The following is a 25,381-nucleotide window of genomic DNA, read 5'->3' on the forward strand; positions in this document are numbered from 1 at the left end:
GTTTGATTGGATCAATGTCTCTGGTATTCGTCACTATAGGCCTGTGAAAAGTAAAAGACAAAAACATCAGTCTCCTAGTAACCAAAATCAGACACATATAACCGCTAATAAGAATAATAACTGAGGCAATTACTATGAAACAGCCATTTAATATTTGAACATGTCATAGACAAACATGAGGTGGAAAATGAGGCCTGGTGCTGCCCAGTGGAGGTTCCAACGACTATATTTCATAATAAGTTCTGGGAGAGCAGTGATTGGGGTGACTTAAAGCAGTGAGCTTTGGGTTTGGTTACCGTGGCAATGCTCTGGCCTCTCTGATAGCCAAGCAGCAGCAGCCTGCTCTCAGATCTCACTCCAGACTGGCACACTGACACTGGGAACTGTGGGCACCTCCGGAGCCACAAGAAGGAGAACCGCAGACAACCTCAAACCAGACAGACTTTCTCCTTCTCCCAAATGTTGACGCTGAGAGTTGACGCTGTCTGCTGCGTGTAAACTCAGAACCCAAGTGACTTAATGGAACTGGGCAACAGCGTTTTCTCTCTCCACACATGGCCGGCCTCCACCAATCACATTTCAGAGCCACTGTGCCCTCCATTTAGCCTGTGACGGTAATTGAATGGGCCATAAATGAAGGTGGAGGCTTTCACAGCAAGTCACCCATTGGTAGTTATTTAGGTAGCATGTTGTGGCTCTAACAAGTGAGGTCACTGACAGACACAGAGGCTCTCTCAATTCAAGACAGTTGCTTACAATAGCAGCACTCTTCAGATGGCTGCTTTCTGCTCATCCATGGGATACAGCACTTTAAGACATGAATCTGTCTCTGGATTTTAAGGCTGTGTCTCCTCTAACTGTTCAGATTCTCACCTGAAAACACAGATCTCTTATTGGCATCTCGTGCACCACCTGTAAAAAAAGACAGAAGATATGTCAGAGACTGGCATGATGACTATTATTTACATTTTGGGGGTCACTTATTCACCACTTTGCTTTGCGTCACTGAACACAGTACCTACAGTACCTGCATTATTTAAAGGAATAGTTCACCCTCATGCTGATGAATACTCTGGAGTAGTTTTTTATTCCTCAAAGTGAATCTGGAGACCTGGGAGGGGGGTTTGTAGTCCAACGAAATCCTTATGAGAGTCAATAGCGCCGAACACAAAAAGGTCCATAAAACTACACAATATATAGATATATATAGATAGTCCAGCGCTCTGATGTTCACGCGCATGAACGTCAGAGCAAGGCAAATTCAATACAGGACTGTTTAGGCTGTAAAAATGTCCTAAATGACTTAGCTTCTAGTAAACTCTGGACTGTATCTCTGCGGATGAGCAGTGTGGAGGAATATTAAATGTTTTTTGTGTAGTTTTATGGACCTGTTTGTGTTAAGCGCTATTGACTCTCATAGTTTTTCGTTGGACTATGAACGCCCCTCCCGGGTCTCCAGATGCACTTTGAGGGATAAAAAACTACTAGAGTATTCATCAGCATGAGAGTGAGTCAATAATGACTGGATTTCATTTTTGGTGAACTATTCCTTTAAGCTTCAGCTTTTGCACAGAAACAACAAACAATATGTAATGTTGCTGGCAGGTGAGTTGTGTTAGCGTTGAACACAGCCAGCCTAGCCATTTCCCCCTGTTTTCATTCTATAAGCTAAGTAAAGTGAAGTGAAGCTAACTGGCTGTAACTTCGTCAGCAGGTATGAGAGCAGTGCTGATGTTCTCAGCAGGAGAGGACTGAGTGTGTGTGCTGGAATGGTTACCATGTCCACCATGTGCAACAACACAACAACACTGCTCCTACAATTATGAATTGTGATTTTAGGAAGATTAATACTGCAAACTCAACATACTGAACCCAACGAGGTGTCTTGACAGGTGCGACATAACAGTCTGATTTACTTTCACTGTGCATGTCTGTATTGAAATCACTCATGTGCTGAGTGGGATGGCCGGAGCCATACAGGACAAATGGTTTGTGAAGTGAAGTGAGAAATAGAACTGAACGCTTTCATCTCCATTGTGGTATGTGCGGTTGTCCTGTTGTGAAAGTTTATAGAATAACAGGAAATAGCTATGGATTTTTTCCCCCATTATTCAGCTCTCACCATACACTTGGCGCAAGCTCTGACACATCTGCCGTGATACTGGGAAGAGGGTGTCACTGCACTAATTAAATGAGCTCCACATTCATGGACACATGTGCATACAGGTATGTGGACAGACTCGAAACCACTTTATGGACAAATGTGGCCACTGTGATGTCTGAAATGCTTTTGTGTCATGAAGCAAGATGTATTTTTGTTTTTCTTTCTTACCTTTTCCTGCCAAGGGAAAATTGAGTAATTTTAATTGGAAACTGTCTAAGTAGTAACAGGCTAAAGCAGTGGGAAGTTTCTGTGACCGTTGCCCTTCTAATTTTTTATAAAATCAAAAATTCAAATGCAATTCAAAAGTAGTATTTCATAGGTTTAAAAAACTACCCCAGAAAAGACTAAAAAAAATTCAGGAAAAATGTTTATGTCCTCAGACAAATACAATCACTCACATGTTTAACACACACATACACATGAGCACACACAAGGACATACAAACCAGATTTCAGCAAACAGTCCTGTGGGCCCTCTCTCACGCCAGAAAGTGCTTTGTCACGTCTTGTGGCTGTTGGGTCTTTTTTCTCTGTCAGCCTCCTCTCCCTGTGTCTAAGCCACCTCTCTAATTCAATATGTGGCTCATATCCTTTCTCAACATGCCATTACTGTTGCCAAGGATTAAAGCAGGCCCCCAGGGGCTATTACGAAAATGTATCCATTTATTTTGCAAGATACACATTTGGCAAAACAATGACCCTCTAGAGAAGCTTGACAGAGGGGTTATGTTTCCATGTGACAACCATTTGCCTGATTGATCTTTGTTTGACTGGAATTCTTGTTTCATAACGTCAATGAGAGCTGTCTTTTTGAGTCCCACATGCACTTGATTTTCAGTTTAAGTAGCTGGTGCTGATGCTTTGTTTACTGAGAAAACAGGGCTTAGTTAATTTGAGACCCTTTCTGAAGGTATGAAATATATCATTATATACAATATATCATTTGCAGACATGAATTCATAAATTAATGCCATAGATCCAGCTCATTGATTAAGATATCCTACCAACTACAAGCCAGGCTACCATGAAATTTAGTTCTGAACTTTGATCGAGTGAAAATTTCAAATCCACAAGGCGTCCCAGAGGATGAACCTTTTGGACTATACATGTGCTTAAAGACCAAATAATAAACCTCACACACAAAGATTATCAGATTATCATAATCTGATTAATAATATTGTTGTGAAATTTGTAAAGGCTTCTAAAGGGATGAACCCTGTTGGATTTATTGACTTTAAACACCTTTTTCTTTCAGTCATCAGATGTGGACATGTTCTGTCCAACTAGCAGTTGTGTAGTGCAGGTAAATGCAGGTAGTGCAGGTGGCACTGTGTATCCCTGCTTCATCATTGGTTGAGTTGATTAGGTTGGGCCAATAAGAGGCAGAGTAGAGCTGGTTATACCTTCACTTTGTTATCCTCAAAGACAAAAGGGCAACTACCTGCCCTGAGGGCCAACAGACTATTTCCCTGTGGACCAGTATTGATTGAAAAATCTACATCTCTTTTGTGAATAATGTTAATGTAATTTCATGATCCTTGCTCCCTGAAGTCAAGCAGCAGAGGTTAAAGCAGATATCAGTGGAATGTTTTTGTTAATATAAGTCCTAAATAGTCCTATTTTCCGTCAGCAATCACTTACATGAAGTATTTCAGCCTAAACACGAGTCTCTCCGTCACTCTGCTCTGCTGTAACCCGAGGAGAAAATTTTCCTTGTGGGATACAAGTGTTATCCAATGAGGAGAGAGAACGGCATGAAGGGCTGTGTGTGCAGCCAAGGGATGCGCGTGAATGTGGTGACGTAGCACGAGGACCAATTGATGCCTGACAAGGGCGGGGGCTGCTAACTCATGGTGCGTTCAAAGAAACTCGTACTTTGTGTTTTTCCTTCCTGTGAAGTCATACCAGTTCGATCTGGTACGAGTTCACGGGTCGGAAGTTACGAGTGGCCGTTATAGGGAACTTTCACAGACAACAGGATGGTAAAAACACGAGCTACGGGTTACCTGGAACGCTACCAAGTCGTAGTTGTGACTTGAACCTGTAACTTACGGTTTCAAAAGCCTGCCTTGAACGCAGCATTAGCCGAAACGGCCGTGAAGCTGATATCTGCTTTAAGTGACAATGTCCAAATACTGCTGGCCTGGATTTGGGTGAACCTCTTACATGTCACTGTTTATAACACAGGGTGTTTATACTTTCCTAAGTGGAGTACACAACTTCTCCAGGCACCACTAACAACTGGTAAGGCTCGAAGACTAGCAAAGTTCTCAGAGTGCTATTTGTTTTGACCAACATCTCCTTCCTCCACACAGCTGCCACGTTCTGAAAATCTATGGAATATTTACATAAGTTTTTATTTAGTGCAGCTACAGTATAAATTCTTCTAAACATCGCAGGAGTTTAGTCATATGTTAGCCAATGCTAAGAGAGCATAAATGTGACTCTTTGTTAGTGGACCTCAGTGAATTGGGAGCTAATCTTAATTTAATTCTGGAAAGCCTCTGACTATCATTCCTCACTGCCACATACATTCATGTGATTTATGGAGCAGAACGCTCGAGGAGGTCTGATGCAGCTCTGTTGTGTTCGAAGCTGGAGTAATATTCTGTACCATTTATCAACCAGACCCCTAATATAACAGGATTTATGACTTTCCACCAAGAATTGTTCATGTCTATCGACTGGATCGTGATAGAAATATATCTATTACATGTTGCCAGGAAGGGAAATTTTACATGACATTTCCCCTCGGTGACACCCCCCAGGATTTCACCCAACTGTGAAATATAGAACTTTTTATATGTCAGCCCTTGTGCTCCATTTCGGATTTTTACAAGGAATACTTGCACATTAATCTTCACTTTTTAATAGATCTATTGCCACTTTAATGTATTAGTTATCCTCTGTGGTAAAGTGACATTACTGTAATGAAATGAGCACCACGTCTTACAAAGTGAAAAAAAAAAAAAAACTGTGGAAATTAGTCAGATTTGTGAGATGTATTTTTAAGTGACAGGCTTTGGAAAACTTGCACTAATAAGGGGCACATGAATCAGGAGATGATAAATAATATCTGTTGAATTAAAAAAAATTAAAACACAGAGCGAAAGGAAGGTACTTTAGGTCACTCACTCTTATCCTGCTCAGGAGGCTCCAGGATGTCACTGTCTGTGTCACTGGGGACATGCCAGGGCTGTCTGATGGCCTGTAACTGCTGGTAAAACTCATCCTGAAATGGAACAGAACAGAACAGAGATGATGGGAGAGAAGCCTTACTCACTGAAGATAATAGTCGGAGGAAAATAGAGATGGAAAATGAGGTTAGAAAAAAGAATCTTTAACCGTCCGTCTGTTTATTTATCCACACATTCATCTCGCCACATTTACTGTACGTGTTCAGTGCAGCTGCAGGATCTTACTAAGCTGTTACGGAACATCAAAGCTAAACAGATTTTAATCATGTACTCTCATTCAAATACAGTAGATACATGTTTTCTTAGTCTCTGTCAGGCTCTGACACTCTGCTATTACACTGTCAAGCTGCAGTGACCCCATGAAAGGGAGCAGCAGGTCAAAAGTGGTGAAGCCAAAGACAAATTTCCACATTGTGGACAATAAAGATATTGAAAACTGAATTGTACAAATCCCCTAATTTAATCTTTCAAACAAATACTGAGACACAGAAGACATGGCATTACTGAATCTTGCATACTGGGAGCTGTCGGAGCAAAACCTAAATGTATGAAATACCCAAATGTGCCTACAAGAACCCCAAGTTTAAATGGCTACACAAATAAACAAAGAAGAAGAAATCAGCTTTAACATCCTTTCCTTCTTGTTCAAGCTGACAACAAATCTGTCTCTCTCTAACCAGGCCTCATTTAGACGCTTCAGTCTTTGTACACGGGACCAGCTGGCCTCAATAAAACCAGACTGGGTGCTGTGTTTTGGATAATCTAACTAGGTGTCAACTAGAGAAAAAAAAAAAAAAAAAACGTATACAGAGGGACTGCAAAATTCCTGCCCACCATTAATAAAGCCTTCAAAAAGGTCTCATATTTTACAGCGCTGCTGTTAAGTAGATCATGAAAGGAATATAAGAAAGAAATCCCATTGAAAGTTCCCTTTTATGCCAGACTCATTTTTCCACAGTGAAATGACATACTACTGTACAGACCTCCGTGACTTTGCACTAAACCCCACACGATGAGTGTATTTGTGTTTGTGAGGGGCAAGCACATGTGTGATATTGTGTGTTCTGTGCTCCGTCATAATCTCTCTGCGTAAAGGCTCTCGTGTTCTACAGCCAGCTTTACTTAGGCACAGAGCCTGTTTGACACTCAGCACACGCGTTCGTTCTCACTCACACTAAGACATTACAATAAAGCCGAAGTGATTTTCAAGTCCTTGACCCAAAGTTTATGACAATTTGACTTTGTGTTTTACACACTCTTGGTGTAGTGGCCTTGTTTTATGCCTAGATAAATCTTACATGTAAAAAATAGCTCAATTGTAACGTGGAACTTTATGTCACACCTTGGCCATGAAAGACACTGGAGTGGTTCAACATTATGGGAAACGTGCTTATTTGCTTTCTTGCCAACAGCTACATGAAATCCATGCCATTGCCAGGTCTGTACATTAAATATGAACATATAGCCACAGGAGCCTTAGTTTAGCATAGAGACTAGAAGCATGACGTAACATCTAACCATCTGTGGCCAAAGGTAAAAAATAAAATAAATTGTAGCAAAACTGAAGCATATAAATGAACATTTCTGGTTTTATGGGAGGTATTTGAAAGGCTATTTCTTGGCTGGCAATGAATTTCCGTAATCTATATGTAGTTACACTTTGACAGAGCCAGGCTAGCTAATTTTATTCTTTATGCTCAGTTCAGATGACTGTGTCCTGGCAATGGCTTTGCATTTATTCTGCAGATGTGTATTTTCCAAAAATGTTACACTATTCCTTTATAGTTTTTCTTTCTGATCTCTTCGGTGTAAGTTTGATAAAACTACACTTGTGTCTGTGTTTGAAGTGGTTTTGCCTTCTCCCTATGGATGCACTTCATGCACTACTGCCTACATCACTTTTTGCTACAGTGAGCATAAACGTGTTTTTGAAGATGAAGGTATACCTGTCATGTTGAGGTCTTACCTCAGACAGATAGGCCCGGAGACTGGCTCCAAGGCTGTCTGTAGTGCTTAGTCCAGGAGGGGTGAGCAGCGGTCGAGGATGCATGGGCTGACTTGTGGGCGTTACGGGACGGCTCCGCGACCTCCTGAAGGTCACCTCCTTGTGAGACCCGGGGTTAAAGGTGGAGCGTGTCAGTAAACTATTTGGCGTCAGAGGCCTGCTGGGTGTTCTTGGGGTTTGAGTCCTGCTCCCAGGGTTGCTGGGAGATTGAGTCCGACCCATGACCAGGGAGGTGGGCTTGGGGCTCAGCAAAGGGAGACCCACACCCACACCACAGGGTTTGCCTGGCGACTGGGGCCTGGAGACCAGACTGTGGAGAGGAAGTGTGTCGGGCAGCGTCCGGTGGTGCAGAGGGGTGTGGAGCAGACTACTGTGCAGATTGTTAGAGGTCCGAACGGTCATCTTCCCTGCTTCTGCCAGCTTGGCCAGATCCTTCTCAACCTCTGCAGGAGAAATAGAACAAAATCCAAGTCACCTTATAGACATCATAATTCAAATTTTAAACAGTCAATGCATACAGTACTCTGTCTGAACAGCTGAGATGCTGTAGTTTCACACTGTCTAACTATATTTCGTATGCAAAGATAGGCTACCTGTACCATTTTGCAACAGATTGCTCAAATGGATGACGAGATTCCATGATAGAGTCAGATTTATTTTCTAACATACACAGAGATGTTGAGCTTGGTGTCCTGATGATTCACAAACTTTACTGAAGAAATAAAGTGGGCGAGACTACTTGGTTTAATCCTTCTTCTGGGCAATGATGACAATATTTATAGACCTTGTAAATTGTGGTGAATCAAGCTTCCTCTGTCAGAAAAGCTTCCAAGCTGACATACAGTAAGCACAGCCTGGTAATATTTCTGTTCCCTGTTGCTGACAAAAGCACATTTGTTTGCCTCACTGGTAGTCTCAAAAACATTTCTGTTTGTAAAAGAAAGTGACGCTGCCAACTTCTGTGATCAACATCTGGGTCATTTTTTCCGTGTTTCATGCTTTCGTTCCAGTTCTTGGCAATCAGGATTCGGCACACCAGTCTGGGAGTTATCATTTGAGAGGGATAATTTCAGCGATGACTCATCAGCTGTGAGTATTTCTGGAAAACTGTATACGTATGACGTTAAATAAGTAACAAAAGGAAGCATGACAAGTATTTCATAAACCTTGACTCCCTTGTTTTTGAGCAAATGGTGCTCTCACCTTTTACAAACAACATTTTTCCACACCAAAATGTGAAACACATGCTGCTTTTCACTCACAAATATCCATTTAGTATGCAAAGCAGAGGGAGTCTGCAACACTACTCTGGATGCAGCTTTGGGACATTACTGGGTTGATTTGAAATGTATTCCAGACTATTTTGTATACAATCCTTAGGGGATCAAATACATTTAATGCCCTGACATGGATAATTAGATTGCTGTTTCTGTGCTTGATCAGCTTTGATTATATGGAGTTTGACCTTTACAGGGAGATGCATTGCAGAGCACATACTGAATGTGTCCTTGCCCATGTGCTCAATGATCTGCATACGTGCTGCATGACATTGTGTCTGTGTTGCTTTAACCATAATACACTGTACATGTGTTACTTCTCTAAATAATAAGAGAGCAAACTGAAGGCACAGGTCACAGCCAGGCTTGACTCACACTGACTGACTGAGAAGAAAGAAAATTAACTCTCTGGGGTGTTCAGGGCATCATGACATCAGCTTGTGGAAGTGGTAAGACTGCAATGTATATAATGTTATAGTAGAAACCATAAAGCAGCTTTGTCATAGGGTTGAAAGTTTGTTTAACAGTTAGATCACAACCATAAGACCTGCTGAAGGGCAAGCACTTCAATGATTCCTCCATTAAACACTTAACCACACACACACCATGTCCACCACGACTGGTGTTATTATTAGATCATAAACAGGATATGTTCATTAGCAATCTGTTCCCATAAAGTTGATTTTATTTTTAAATCTCAAGTTATTTACCGTCAGAATGATAAACACCACATGTTTTTGTTGTGAAAACCTTCCTGCCTTCCATAGACGGAAGTTTTACTCATGATTTTATTGTAAACCAAATGCCTCCCTCGACTTCCTGCCATTGATAAGTGGCCTTTATTTTAAAATTCTGTGCAGTTGACCGTGTTAAGCACAGAAATATTACAACCCATCTCGCAGACACTGATAAATAATGACAGCTCCTACAGATCAAAGACGTACCATCAAAATCCATATGGTATGAATCTTTGATAGGTTTTGATTCAATCATTCAGTAATAAGAACAGGAAAAAGGAAAACGTGGAGAAAATGAGACAGAGAAAAGGAGACAAGAACAAATGGAAACAGATCTAATCTATTAAACTCTTTGATCAAGCAGCAGTTGCACGTGGGGAGAGAGTACAGGGCCAGAGCACGCTATACAACCATTTAGAACTCATGCAAACCTTACTAGGTCCCTTCTCTGAAAATAAACCAATGCCATAATGACATATCATTTGTCTGTATTTCATCTGCAGCCTTGCAACGGTGCAATATACTGCTTCCTTGGATAGACTCAAACACCAGTCATTGTCCTTGGACAAGTACAGGAATTGGGCAAAGGGACAAATTTCCAATATGGTATGACTATTGAACTTCAATACTTTTTGAACAAAAATATATCTATGACATTGCAAAGTGCCAAAACTCTAAAGCTGGCATTGAATTGTTTAGCTACTCTGTAAACACTGATGTATTAGGCAGAGCAGCATGTTTTTGTTTTTGTAAAATGGCAAAAGGGATTGAAAGTATTTACAAAAATATCAGCAATGACAGAAAGTTAAAAAAAAAAAAAAAAACACTTTGGTGGGAATGAGAATATTCACAGGCCTCTTTGGTGACAAATTCAGTGAGCAGTAATTTATATGTAAATGATGAAAAACAAAGACAAACAAAAAAAGGAGACAAGAGATGATTGCCCAACCATAGTATTGGGGTAATAATGAGATGAACAGTGAGGCTCTGGCTTTAATCATGGAAAGTATTAGCAGCTAGTAGAGGCTTAAAAGAGTTGAATTAGCTGTTAGAACAGCTTCACTGAAATGCCTGGTGGGAGCCCTAAGCCTGAATATTCAGTAACTCAGCATAAAACAATCAATGCCATCTGAAGAGCTCTGGGGGGAAAGTTCGGTCTGTTGTTAACACAAATAGTCCCGAGCACCAGTTTGCCGTTTTGTGCCGTGTTCACAGAGGCAACCAGTGTTTTCAGTGCGGATGTGTAGATGAGCTGAGAAGGTTGTTGCAGCTGGGACCACTGTTGGGTGACAGTAATAGGTTCACTAAGTGGGATGAATATGCTTCGAATAGGTCTGGTATGTGGAGGCACGTACGGAGTCTTCTCACACGGTGACACTGTCAAAACGGAGTGGAAGGACATGCATAAACAAGCGAGTGGCTGACACATGATGGCGAATGGTGACGTTCCCCCTGGCCTCCATCCCAGCCTTTCATGTGATTCATAAGTGAACGCATACCGGATCGTAATGACAACAAACGCAGCCTGAGTCACACAGACGTCACATATATCAAAGATGAGCATCGCAGGAATAATCATTTCCAAAATGCCACACAAATTTTTGTCAGACAAAGCCATTGTCCGGCTTCAATCATTTCCAAATGACTCAGCAGAGTTCGGCTTACTGATTAAACCTGTCAAAGCTGGCACTGCGATGAATTCCTGGCATGTGGAAATTACTTTAATTAGTTTTTTCTATTTAGTCTTGACACATTTAACTTTTTAATTATCCAAGAAAATCCTTTGGCCAAAAGCAGTGCATTCTTTGGCTGGATTCTCCCCCTCCCGCTCCTCATAAGTGCTCTCTACAGGCCTTTTCTATTTCACACATCTCTAGTGTAGACGATGCTATGTGTTCCAAAGAAACTATTTGATTTGACACTCTCATACAATTCATCATTAAAGCACCGACAAACTCGACTCATACAGGAACAACACACAGTCAGACAAAAGCAGACACTCGCACACACGCACACAGACATAAACAAAGCTGCCTACCAGCGAGCTGTTTGCCCATGTTCTCCAGCTCTTTAGAAAAGAGGGAGTCCCCTAGTAGCAGGCCCGTCTGCCCGGCAGAGCTCCCACCTCTCACAGCCTTCAGATCAGTCTCCCAGACAGCCTGACGCTAGTTAGCAAGGAGAACACAAAAGAGAGAAAGTCACATTAGACGAAAGACCCTTCAATTAACTCTTTATATTATTTTCGGCTATTGCTGGAAATATCTGAGCCATATCTCCTGGAAAGAAAGAGGCAATTATTATTTTATGGGCTTTAGAAAAACACAAGAAACCACAACAAGTGTAGATGAAAGCACAGGGTTTGCAGTGCAGTCTGTTGAGAGGATGAGGGATGTAAGACTTTCAGTAGTGGCTCAGGAATGTTCTGTATAACTTTCAGTAAATCTATAGGAGCTGTATGCAGACTAGTCTGTTGGCCAAGAGCCTGACAGCAGCAAAATCTTACACCACAAGTTAAGCAACAATAAATCAGCCATTCTGAATAGCTGCCTAAGCGCACATGATATTGGCATTATACAAAAATAAACATCAAATAAAAATAAACTGATTGCAAAGAATAGAAAGTAAAAAGAAATCCCCCAAAAAAGGCAGATTAGTGCTGCTTTGGCCTATTTTGCTCCTACCTCTTCCTGGCCAAGCGTATGATTTGGAATGGGACCTGTTAGACGGACTGGGGTTTGCCAAGTCCTGTAATGGCAGCGTGCCTAATCCTTCTATTTATTCCTATGATGGGACACAAGTGGCCAGATGATCTGTTAAGCCAATGGACCAAGTGCACACAATCTCCAGGCACAGGTGAGAAATAAAAACTGTCAGACATAATTCCACCTCCTGCAAGCTTGGTTTACACTAGGTAAGTTATGATACTACTGATGCCAGCACTTACATCACTTGATGTGCTAAGCACTTAATGAGAGACTGAGTTGACTTGACAAAGTGCTGACACAGAATGAGGCTCTGGGTGATCTGTGATATACATATAGTGCAGTCTTTCAGCGCAGACCTGGGATGTAACAAGCGTCTCATTTTTATGATTTTCAGGCTTCAAAGTGGAATGAAAAGTCTTTCCAGAGAGGAGGTATGGTGGAAAACAAGTGAAGCAACTATCCTGTGATAAATGACAGAACATGATTCCCAGGGTCTGTGGCACTGATCTTTGTGTCTGTCAGATACATGAGGCGTTCTGTGGCAGCAGAACCACGACACCACAAGCCATTCCTTAATTACAGCCCTCATAAAGGAGCAGGGCAGGAGGAACATTATAAGTGAATCCCCTCCCCAACTTCATTTCTTTCTCTTTGGTGGTATCCCCCCAAATCCAATAGCATGACTTCATCTTGTCCTCCTCTGGCTCTGGCTCTTCTCAGCAATAGCAAACAAGGCCACCAACAGATTCCTAGACGTACTTGTATAATCTTTATTACACTGTAAGTTATTATACAGTATATAAAGATGCTACTGCTACAATGTGTCTGGAAATCCATGTCTTGGTTTCACATTGATTTGATTAAAATACTACTTTATTGCAATGCTTTTAAAAAGGCTCCGTCTCACTTCATAAGACCAGTTGCTGTGCATAGATTTACTCTTATCAGGAATATCCATAGTGCAGCATTTGCATTGCTGCTGCCCTCCAGCTCCTCTGTCCACTAAAGCAAAGACTACAGTGTAATCAGGACCATATATCCTGGAGACTGCATAGTGCATACTAGGGGCTAAGGCTGGTGGTACTGTACAGTCCTGAGGCTAGGTAAACAAACAGGATGAACACAGTCTGCAAGCAATTCCCTTCCTCAGATAACATCAATAAATAAACAGACATTACGATCAAAATATGATACTATGTTGTTTCATCAAGTTGAGTGAAGTCATACAAATTTACAGAGTCACTAGGACAACATCAACATCTACAGCCTGGCATAATAAAAAAAAATGGACAAAACAAAATAGCTTTGTGTGGTAGATGAGGGCAAAAACAAAACAAAATGGAAAATAACTAAGGAAAAGATGGAGATGATTATTCACTGAAGAGACACAAATAAGTGATGAAAAGTGATTTTCCTTCACCGTGGTTTGAAACAGTCATTGCTCTTATCTGAAACAATGTATGACATGAGCACAGATGGGTCAAAGGATTTTTTTTTCCATTGTATGGATGTTTATATTGGACGCTTTAATCTACACAGACAAAGAGATGAGGCAAATTCCTTTTCATCTCCAAAATAAAGAGTGGCTATGATTTTGCAATGACTTATGAGTATATTAATGTCAGTGGCGCAAAACCGAAGTTGTATAATCTCCCGCCCACTATGACAAAACTAAAAGACCTAAAAGAGAGAAGGGAAAAACCCTCTGGTGATGCTTCTGCCCAACTAACAAACATGGATCTTGTTTCTTGCAAAATTGATTCCATGTTGAGAGCAAACAAGACAGAAAGAGAGAGCATGGAAGTCTAGAGTTAAATATTTTATAGCCTGCATGTGTGCAGCTATACGTGTGTGGTCACCAGTAATAATCACCGCAATCTGGGGTTTGGTCCAACATTGCCCTCCACACAACAAGAACTGTTTGGGATGTGTGCATGCAGTCACAGACCTCAAACATGGCTGGGCTGGGTTGGAGGTTTGAGCCTACTGCTGGCTTTGCAAAGCACAACTGATGGACTCTCTTGTTGTGGTCGGCCCATGGTAACAAAGGAACTAATGCATACACACATACTCAGATACACACAATGACATACACAACAAAACATATATTATTATTTTTGACTTTTACCTTTGCAATTTGACACAAGTTAGAGCTAATTGTTCCTGCGGGTAATTGATGTTTTTAAAAAAAAAAAATCTACAACACTCTTGGTGCACTATCGACTAAAAGACATAGGTCATAGATCTAAAAGATTAATTGTGCTGCTACAGTTTGAGTTTCTCATTGTACATTTTTCTGCCAATATTGGGTATAGGTTTTCGGTCACCATGATTTTGCAGCAGAAGCCATCTTACTAATAGCTTCTAACCTTTTTAAAAAAGTAAGCTTTTCCTTTAGGCTTTAAGAGTCAAAGAGAATGATATTATAAATGCAACAACACTAATATGAATGAGAAAGTCAAGAGCAAAGATCAAAAACAGCAGAGAAAGAACTGATTATTTTCTTTTCTCTCATGTGTAGCAAGGGTTGATATTGGAGTGAAGAAGAGAACATCCTGGCAGGGGGAATCTTGTCAGCATCAAGATTTGATCTGCATGTGTCAGATAGAGAAGGTTGTGCATTGCAACATTGTGTCATCATCATTCTAACTAAACAACAAAGTCTCTGATTTGCAGCTCAAACAGGCAGGTAGAGACAACTCTCTCACTCATATGACCCCGAGCCACTTGTATTAAATGTTATTGTCTTTTTTAAAACATGTAGCTCAAACCGTCAAACAATTTAAAACGTCCATATTTCAGCTATGCCAAAAGACACCACTCTGTAGCAGCACGTTCAGCTCCTCCTGGGGGAACCTAAGGCGTTCCCTGGCTAGATAGGATAGTACCCCAGGAAGCATATTTGTCAGGTCCCTGAACCCCCTCAGGAAATATAGAGATGACACATTTAATATCTATTTCATATTTATACTCCAAATTAAAATCCTACAATGAGTTGATCCAATAAACTCAGTTGTAAGAAACTGGAGACACAAATGTTTTCTAAATAACAGATTTAGTTGTTTCAGCCTCATCCAGCTTGCAAAGCCATTGGAGAATATGGCATGTGAGGGGTAACACTCAACTTTTAATGAGTTCCTCTTGTCTTGGCTCACAGAAGAAAACACCTAATAGATTTTATGGACTATATACAAAACCTCACCAGTTCAAGGGCCCAACCAATATGTTAGTACAGCCAAGAGCAAAGAGGATATTGACAATAACACATGATTATCCTCAAATTCAAGTATTTCGGAGACAGGTTATATGACATACTGCATGCCCCCCAGTCAGAGAAGAACAACCAACAGGGAGAGTCAAGTGTTGCACCAAAAAATAAAGTGCAAGGGAGCAAATAAAAGGAAGTAAGAAGAAAGGGAAAAAAAGATCTTACTAATCAAACAAATATTGGTAAGAAGCTAGATTTGAATAGCACTAAACATACAGTGCATACACATATACATTTTTAAGTATAATTCAAAATACCTCAAGGGTGTGTGCCATGAAATTAACATATTAACACATTAACGTATATACAGTAAATAAATGCAAAGTTCTTCAAATCTCCTACTGCATTATCTATTGGAGTTTTACTTCTTTTTATTCTTTTTTTGTAGGGTTAGGGTTTCATTTACAAGAAATGAGGTGATGGTTGCACCAGATTTCTGCTCATTGCCATCTGTAGTCCCAAATATGACAGGAGCAAAAATGCACACTGAGAAACAATTACCGATTAAATATAATATGATGACTGTGACGTCAAAACGACCACAACTGTAGACCGGATAAACACCAGTAGCTTTTAGGGTAAATCCTACACCTTTGGAGAGGAAAATTGAACTAGATACACTCTAAAGTACAGACATTTGAGGATAACCATGCATATATGACTTTGGAGGTGTGGGGAGCAGACTGGTGCCAAGTATAAAAAGCCACATAGTGTATCGGCTCAGACTCTCCTTGGCTCCAACTCAAATTCCCCTGGAAACAGAAATAAACCATCACAATGGCTCTGCCTTGTATCATACACCTGGCATTGCATCACGCCAATTATCTTATTTCGACCATACAAATGAACAGTTTCCCCTGGCAGGCTTTATGATGGTAACACCCATACAAGTCTAAATTTGATTAAAACATATCACTTAACACTTACAAAGGAAAGTGTACAAGAATTTCTTGGGGAATTTGCTCTGGCGATTGCTTTAGGAAAGTATTTGTCTTTATGAGGCAATTATCACCTAAAGGAGCTGGCGGAGGCAGGGGGCCTGTCGGACTAATAATGATAACCATTAACAGTGTTTACTTTCCAACATCACCGAGCTTTTACTGCCCAAACCAGGGCAATATACAATTTTGAGGCACACTACATTTATGGACAGCCGTATACATGCTGAAATGTGCTAATAATAAAATACGACTTCAAAACTTTCAGCCGAAAAAAAGTTATATGGATCCTTTCTTCGACACTAATTACTAGTGCAGTAAGTGAGGTAACAATTGGACACTTTTCTCCCAATGCAAAGAACGCTTGTGTCATATTTTCAATGTTAAATAAATACAACTAGCTATAGGAGGTAAAAAATCTTATTATTACTGTTATTTTAAGAAATAGGAAAATCCTCGTAAACGGGATGGTTGTTCATCTCAAGGTATCTGTAAATACATTTCAATTTCAGCCATTGTATGTTTCTAAAGGTTTCTTTTCTGTACCAACTTAGCATTTTGATATGAAATTTGTGCAAATTTACTTCATGCTTTATATATGTCCATGTACAGTATGTTTAATGTTATAATTGTCTGGCCCAGGTCATCATTGCAAATGAGAACTGCTCCTCAATCGACTTACCTGGTTAAATAAAGGTTAAATAAAATAAATAAATAGCATTTGTGGCCCACATGGCCCTAAAGGACCAGTAACACTAAGAAGCTACTACAAATGGGTTTTGCCTTTCAAAGAGAGCCAAACATAAACAACTAAACACCTAACAACCAGGCTGGCTACAGTACAGTAGGTGACAAGCAGCGTCTGCACTTGTGGTTTTCATATGGGACATATTAGCGCCTTGTTCTTTTGTGTGCCAGACAGGGCATAACCTGTGGAGATGTAGATGGAGTGTTAAGTTGCTTGGTTGAAACATACGTAGGCTTTATCTGAAGGTAACTGGTAAAGAAAGAGAACATAATCTAGGTGAAAGCTAAATCAGTTAGCTGACATTTTTAAAAAATAGAAGAAAAGCCAGTTTATATAACAGAACAGTGAGAATAAAATATGCAGTTTGCTGATATAAAGGGCAGAGTTTCTGTAATTTGTAGATGCCTTGCCTGCATTTGGTCTAATCTGTCAGACTTCCGACTACAGGCTTTGATTCAACAGGTCCCTCAGTCTGTGAAAGTCTGCTCCCAGTTAGTCTGGAGCCACTCTGCATCTGCTCCGCACACGGAGCTATGCCTTGGCTCCAAACCTCTTTCTTTCTTTAAAAAGTGCCGTAAAAAGCCTTGTCTAACACTTAGATCGGGCAATTATAAAGAATGTATTGGCCTTTTTTTGAGGGGTGTAATTATACAAAGGTACAGGCGCTTTATGAACAGCATGTGAGTGTTTGCGTCTGAGTCTGGTGTGTGCCACATTAGGCCTCTATAGATTTCTTCCCTGAAGCATTTGATGTTATCACAGAGTCCTTCCTATTGAACAAAACTGTGCGTGCTCCTATAACCCATAAATATTTAGCTCTATTATATAAAACTTCTAAATCAGCTTCAACTTTCACCGTGTCACCAGATATTCTTTTCATTTGTTCCTTTCAGTGCCCTTAGAGGTAAGCAAAGTGATACAGGGAGATCTCTAATTGGGGTATCAATTGTTCAGCACTATCGACTGTTGTGTAAGATGAAATGGCCACATATAAGGATGTATCGGTTTTTCCTGGGTCTCGTCCTATTAACAAGAAGCTGGAGGTGGTTTTCGCTGATTCTCGGACAAAAGACGCAAAGGAGAGAGTAACGTGGTAACTGATGGCTGTATAGTGATCTTAATTGTTTGGTGATGGATGTAGGGAGGACACTTACAGAGGCTGACACTTGAGACGCGGCCTCGCATTCCTGCAATCGTCCCGCCACTGTGTCCACCCCGGGCAATGGAGCTGGTCCAGACAACACACAAACAGGGGGAAAAAAGAGGAACAGAGCAGAACATGAGGCCACAAAAATGTAAAAAAAAAAAGAAAAAGAAAAAACAACTTTGAATTTGAACTGCATGACACAACTTACAGGAGATGTCAGGTACAGCTTGTTCAGATATGTGAGGCCTGTGCTCCTCTTCAGATCTGCTGTCCGATAAACTGTCCCCCTGCAACCTAGAAACAACACGTACCATATATACACTTCTGTACACATTGGCAACAGAGGGTATTTAAGTAATCTCTCAAATCAGCATTTTTCAGTCACAACATTGCAACGCATGTTTAGAAACTGAATGTCAGATAACAAAAAGGCAAGCAAGTTGCTATTGGTCTGAGGTGATGAGACAAAAAGGAAGTGTTTAGTGAGTTTATAATCTCTTCTTTTGCAAAACCCTGGGATGGTACAGAGAAAGGCGTGACATGAAGGGAGGGTAAGGGGGTTTATTTGTGGGGCACGAACCAAACCTATTCATCACTGCCTCTCAAATATAGCTGAAATATTCCTTTCTTTTAAATCAAACCATCGCAATGCACTTACACACATATGGTGCACAGAATAAAACTGCACAGCTCACTCCTTTCTGAGATTTGCTGAAAAAGCAAAACTGAAAATTTGGCACAAAGTTTCCGTTTCCCCTTAAATCTTTCAGTTACTGTTGTTTGTCAAAATGTGCTCCAAACATTTTTTGCAGCGGTATCTGTTTGAACTGAAATGGAGCCTGGCCTGAGAGATTTGGTTGTCTCCTTCGGGTCATAAAAGATTTGAGTTCTCCTTAGAAAGGCGACTCAGCGACTGAAATGCATTTTCAGCGAGAAGATAAACACCACATTTGTATTCATCTACTAACTAATTCACACACTCTGAACAACAAAACGGAATTAAACCAGCATTTATTTTCCAAAGCATAAAATCATGCCACATATTAACTGTAATTATACACTACTTTAGCTCCAAATTCTTGCGCTGCATGTTGTTTCCATATCATCAGTGCAGCCGTGAGCTGGAGACAAAGGAAAGTAATTCATACACGGCTGCATTCCGTCACAGCCACAGGGCCTCTTGGTTTCTACCTCTACCATGAGGGTAAAAGCAAAGCACAGCTTTTTAAAGTGTATTCTGTTTCATTCCTTCTTTATACATCCCTTTCCTTGTCTCTCCTTCTCTTTAATGGTCTTTATAAAACCATTAACCCATACCCGAGATGACTATCACAAGGCCTTCCCGTTCTCTGAACAAAAGCTGCTCGTAGCCGCAAGTCCTGACTACTATTCCCTCAGTACATTCCTGATATGAAAGCAATTAATTTAATGAGAACTACAAGCCTAAGAGAGGTTTGAAGAGATCCATCCATTTCCTTGGACAGCTGCGCCAACTGCTCCGGACTATGCCCGAGATCTGGGATGCGTTTGCAGACAGGAGGTTTTGTGGCAGGGGCACATAGCCATTAAAAAAAGGGAACTGATCGAATGCATGAAGGAGGTGGATGAAATGCTGGTGCGACCACAGCTATAGCCCAAGAGACACAGACATGGCCACAACACACAGGCCACATGGCACTTTACACTTCAACCAACCAGCGGAGAGCAGAGAGGAAGCAGCGTGTTTCCTGACCTGCCACTGCTAGTTAGGAGCCACACAGGCTGAGTGGACTGTTCGCTGGTGTGGACAGTGTCTGGACAGAAGGGGAGGAAAAGGACAAAGGCTGAGAGAGGTGACTAACAAGGCTGGGATCACTTTAAAATTGGGGTCAATGAGTTCATAGAGTAGAGTGGTGTTACTGCCACACAGTCCTCAATCTGAATGAATTACTTTAAGATTCATTTCATAATTTAAGGGAATAAAATTACAGAACTATATAGACATTGCAAAAACTCTTTTTGTGTATGTGCGATGTTCCTGAAGTATAATTATTCAGGAGTGTTGACTCCTTGGTGTGACCTGTGCTGTTACAGTTGGACGGGGAACACAGTAAAATTCATGAGTGCTGGTGGCTTGTTGGGGAGGAACAGAGTTGTCGCCTTCACGCTGTGGGTGTGAAAGTAAGCGGCACCTCTCCTTCGCTTTGAGTGGTACGCAGTCGGGCCAAGCGACTGCGTACTTGGTCTCTTTTGACCGCTTAGACAACTAGTGGGAACGAAAACAGCACAGACGCTTTCAAACCGAGGCATGGTGCGCAGAAGGACCGACCTCAACTGACCCGTAACTGCTCATATGGAGAAAAAAAATAGAGCTGAATTCTAATGTGTTTGCTGGAGGGCTGATGGGTATGTGAGGAATGTTCGTCCTCATCCATGCAAAGCTAAAGAACCCTGTGCTATCTTTGTGACAGTTATATAATATCAAAAGAAACCACTTGCTCCTTTTAAGGCCTTCATTTCAAACTAATTTATTAAGCCTGAGTATAAGGTCACATCTGTACAGTAGCTCCGTCTGCAGGTGGGAAGCACAAGAAAGAGACATGTTAGTCCTCTTCGGTGCAGGTTTAAAGGTTGGCCCCATATTGAGCTATGTTTAAAAGGTGTTTCTGGAACCCCCATCAATACATCTCTAATGTACATAAAGCATAAAGTCTGTGTTAGTCTGTGTCAGGGTTGCCCCTCTCCAAACTCCTCCCTGACCTCTGCCCACACATCTTCTTTTCACAACACTCTGTCATTATGCGTGCGAGGACATGCATGCACATGTTTTATGTGTGGATTCATGAATATCCGTGTGTGTGTGTGTGTGTGTGTGTGTGCATGCACGAAGCCCTCCGCAACACAACTCCACAATTCTGTGTCTCCGTAACAGCACAAAAGGCATACCATGCGTGCAACACTTTTCCAGCTTACTGATCTGTTTATGACCCTTTCGCTCACCAAAAATGACTATGAAAGACCACGATCCCTTCGCCAGTAAAACTTGGGAAGGGTTTGGTGGTCAGGTTAAAGAGGACGCAGCAAGAATTTGGCCTGAACTAGAAGAAGAGAGGAAGACAGAGAAGGAGAACAGATGTCTGACATTTCAGTCAGGGGGGGAAAAAAAACTTGAGCGCAGGAGCCAAAAAGGACTCCAGATACAGATGCTGCTTTGCTCTGCCACTGATTCAACCGGAGAACTCAACGATGTGCCAGAGGTATAAACTATTTGCTTAAAAACATCCAGTCGATGATCTGCCAACAAAAAAGTCCAGCGATACCATTCATCCTCCTGCAGGACCTCTGACAACATCCTGCAGCCTATGCGTGGAACCAAACTGATAAGCAGCGAGAATGAAAGAAGAGAAGGAAACAAACAAATTCCAAACCCCAAACAGAGGGGGCTGTGCAGGCAGATTTGTGCCTGGCGTCTCATCGAAGAGATACCCGTTTATCTTTGACTGGCATCAAGGAAGAGTCCTGCCCACACCTGCCTGCGGTATCACACCCAACAAACAGAAATCTGAGCGCTACACTGATGCTGTGGATCGGGGGGGAACAGGAAATGTGTCAGAAGAGAAAACAGTGATAGAGAGAGAAAGGGTGATAATGGAGATGATTATCCGCGATAGGGCACATTTGTGAAAACAAGCGACACCAGAATGCACTTCAGATGTGATATTATTCTCTGTTTTGGCTGCTGAGGTATGCTACCTTTGATACAAATGCAAAGTGAGGCAATGTGGGAGTAGAAGGTGGGCGTGGGGTCATGAACTGGTTTAAAAACAAGGTTGGAAAAAGCCAGCAGCCCCGCTTAGCACACAGACTGAGAGAAGAGAGATTTCATGTTTACTCCTGTTGCCTGTCCTTGTGTTATGCTAAGCTGTATATTTACTGGGCAGATATGACGTCGGTATCGATCCCCTCATCTCTCTTCCTGAACTCAATCTCTCTCCCAGATAGAAGACGGGACAAACATTTACCTGGCACACCTAGAGCAGATGTTGAGTGTCACTTTGGCCTGCGGTTCAGGCTGATAGGAGCTGCGTCCCTGGCTGAATTTACTGCCGGATGGAGCCAAGCCTGTCACGCCCTCCATCCGCAGGTCATCCAGGTCCTCTGAGAGAGTGGGGAGGGGGAGAGCGAGGCGAAAGAGACACAAGTGGAGACAGGGGAAGGAAACCGAGGAAAAGGGAGGGAAAACGAAAGGAGAGAAAAGACAGTCATTAATCATCGCGGTCTCTCCCTTGTCAATATGATGCCCGGTGATGACAGTCTGCTCCGAGCCTGAGAAGAGAGTAAAGCACATCACAGTAAATAAACACTCTCAGCCCAGGGCCGCCGCTGTGCCCCCCCTTACACGCACATAGATACAACCGCAGAGTCAGAGACTTAGGCGTTTAAAAACTATATTACAAAACTCTTTGTTGTAGGGAGCGATGAGGAGGAGTCGATGACAGCAGCACATCATGGCGGCAAAAGACACAGGAAGGGTACGTTAACAAGACGAGGTTGAAGGGGACAGAGAACAATGGAGTCGGAGAGGGAAAATGAGCGGTAAGAGAAAGACGGAGCTGTGGAATGGCTGTTTTTCGTCTGATCTCTGCCTGTGTCCTCGAGAGCTAATACTCCCTGAGCGTGCTCACATGGACCCTGCTCCATCTGACTCCATAAAGAAGTCCATATGTATCATCCTGAACACCTGCCTACACACACACACATGCAGTTAACAGGTGCAGAGGTCCTTTATCACTTTTTTCCCTCATGTACATGTTAAATAAACTTTATTTTTGTCTGCCCTCCCTCCCCCTTTTTCAAAGATATCTGCTTCATCTCAAAATACAGCTGTTCTCCATGAAAAGCTCAGCGCATGGAACAACTCAAAGTTTGACATTTGGATGCGATTCAAGACTAAACAGGATCATCAGCTATCATATCGGGGCACCGAATTTTCGACATTAAGACAGCGTGATACATGTTTCTTTAATAGACACTGCAATATTGCATGATGAAGAAAAGAAAGCATAAATTGTGCCAATAAAAAGATTTATGGAAGAACAGCAGTGGAGTAAAATAATATGAAGTCAGTGTTTTTCGTAGCACATTGGTTAAATATTACAGAAGATCAAAGGGCAGAGTCTGAAGCGGCCAGACCTTTTTGGTTTTTGAACGCATCCTCCAGAGATGAAACATATTGCAGTGCATTCCGTGTTATGAGAATGAACAGATGAGTGGGTGTCTGCGCGCTTACTCGGTTAAGTGTGTTGGTCAAGCTTTTTAAACACGTGTTGAATCACACAGAACATTTTGACTGGTCACCATAATAATATTTGTCCCACTCACTCCCATCAAACCAGAGGAATTCAGGAGCTTTGCCAGTGCGGTGGGTCGACGTGAGGACACATGGTAGGTTCTCACCTCTTGCTACCATTGTCTCTGCTCTTTTTGCATACAGTGCAGTGCGTGCCTGTCTCTCTATGTATGTGTGTATATAGTTATTTGAAACCAACATTGATACTTTTCATTCTGGGATCACATAACCAGAGCCCCGGTTTTGCGGGTGCAAAAAAAAAAAAAGGGCCTCACACCTTGAAAGACGAGAATGCATGACTAATCACCTGGATTAGATTGGATGACACTTGCTCATGAGAACTCTCTCCCTTCATCCATCACCGTGGCGCAGAGCCAGGAAATCTCACCTGTCTCGCATCTCCTTTGGGTGTCAGGAAATCATTCTAACAAGACTTCTAAATGCAGTGCTTCAATCTAATCCACCTATTTGTGACTCTATTCTAACCAGGTCCACTAGGCAGAGTCCTGTGTCGATTGTTACTTAGTACTTGGTTTTTTTCCACAAAGCACAGTTGAGAGGCAAATACAGGAAGAACAGGCATGGAGCGTCTGAGTGTTATTACCTTGTCTATTGGGTGGATTTGCTCTGAATAACTTTGACCTTTCCATCACCTTAAATTTGAATTTATGACCATTGTGCATGCAAAACTAATGACATTTCAACAGCCTCAGCTCTACAGTACTTTGCCTTTAATGATAACTGGCAAAGGTTATCATGCTCACATGCATAACTAAAATAGTAACAATGACTGCTACAGTATAGACATTTATCCTTGTTAACAGATTAGGGAGACAGACTTTTTGAATAATCATTAGTGATGGATTATGTTTCCTCAAACAATGAGTAGTTGCTGTACACAGTCTAAATCTATATATAGTGTATGTTCAGGGGCTTTAGCAAACTAAAGATGGTGGGTTTTCTCACATTGTGAACACTGACACCAGTCCGTGTCCAGGCTGTCTGAGAACAAGTGTTGTTTTAGTGTTTTGAGAAGGACAGATACATTCCAGTAATACCCTTAAGCAAGGCAATATTAAATGTCCCCATTCATCATGGAACGCGGTGGAGGGGGTGGGGACAGAGAGACAGCCACCAGCGATTAGGGCAACTCGCCGGTCGTGAGAACTGCTCAAGTTTGGGACTTCACCTTTTCCTCTTTTCTCTTCGTCCATTCTCACGTCTTCCTTTTTTTTTTTTTTCAAAAACCATTTTCCCTTTTTGGTGACTGACTAATGTGGCGTGGCAGATTTTTGTTGGGTCATAGCCTGCGATACAAATCACTATACTTGACACTTGGAAACATTCACTTGTGAAGCTGCAGCTTTCATGAAATACCAAAAGAATAACAGCGACCGGCTCTGACGCTGAAAGAGAGCATGACCTCAGTGTACACACAGCTGCTCCTCACCTCAACTCCCGCTTTGTGTTCTAGATGTTATTTCCTTCTGGTCAAGATAAAATGACACAATAATAGCGAGAAAGACCTCAGTGTCTGAGGGAGGAGAGAGCTAATCTCAGCCACTCAAAGGTCACTGAGGTAAACAAAGCATCGCTTACAAAAAACAGATTAGAGTGTCTTAGTGAAATGTAGCTCAAGTTGAAACACTTAGCGAGGAGTCACAACATTTTGTGCAAGAGCAAGTTGTTCTACACGTGAAACAGCATGTGCTTTTGAACAGTAGAAACATAAAAGGACATCATTTTCTGAGAATTTCTATAAAAAGCTGGTAAGAAGGGAGGATTAACAGCCTCACTATTTTTTTATGCTGATGCTTTATGGATGTTTATACAGATTGCATTGAAGTTAAAACATTATCTGTTCGTA

At 41.6% G+C, this 25,381-nt stretch overlaps 1 protein-coding gene across 1 annotated transcript in view; it reads right to left on the bottom strand.

Moving 5' to 3' along the window:
* Positions 1-292: 292 nt before the first annotated feature.
* cUnh8orf34 (chromosome Un C8orf34 homolog) overlaps positions 293-25,381 on the bottom strand; it is a gene marked incomplete at both ends in the record, with an annotated part of 55,006 nt that continues 29,917 nt past the window's right edge. The window contains 11 exon segments of the mRNA XM_083995027.1: positions 293-352; positions 356-393; positions 874-912; positions 5,299-5,395; positions 7,327-7,808; positions 11,418-11,544; positions 18,193-18,266; positions 18,394-18,479; positions 19,918-19,961; positions 19,963-19,978; positions 22,187-22,322. Of these exon segments, the coding sequence (XP_083851153.1) occupies positions 293-352; positions 356-393; positions 874-912; positions 5,299-5,395; positions 7,327-7,808; positions 11,418-11,544; positions 18,193-18,266; positions 18,394-18,479; positions 19,918-19,961; positions 19,963-19,978; positions 22,187-22,322 (1,199 nt within the window).

Source organism: Trachurus trachurus (assembly GCF_905171665.1).
Source record: "Trachurus trachurus genome assembly, chromosome: 20".
Classification (NCBI taxonomy): Eukaryota; Metazoa; Chordata; class Actinopteri; order Carangiformes; family Carangidae; genus Trachurus; species Trachurus trachurus.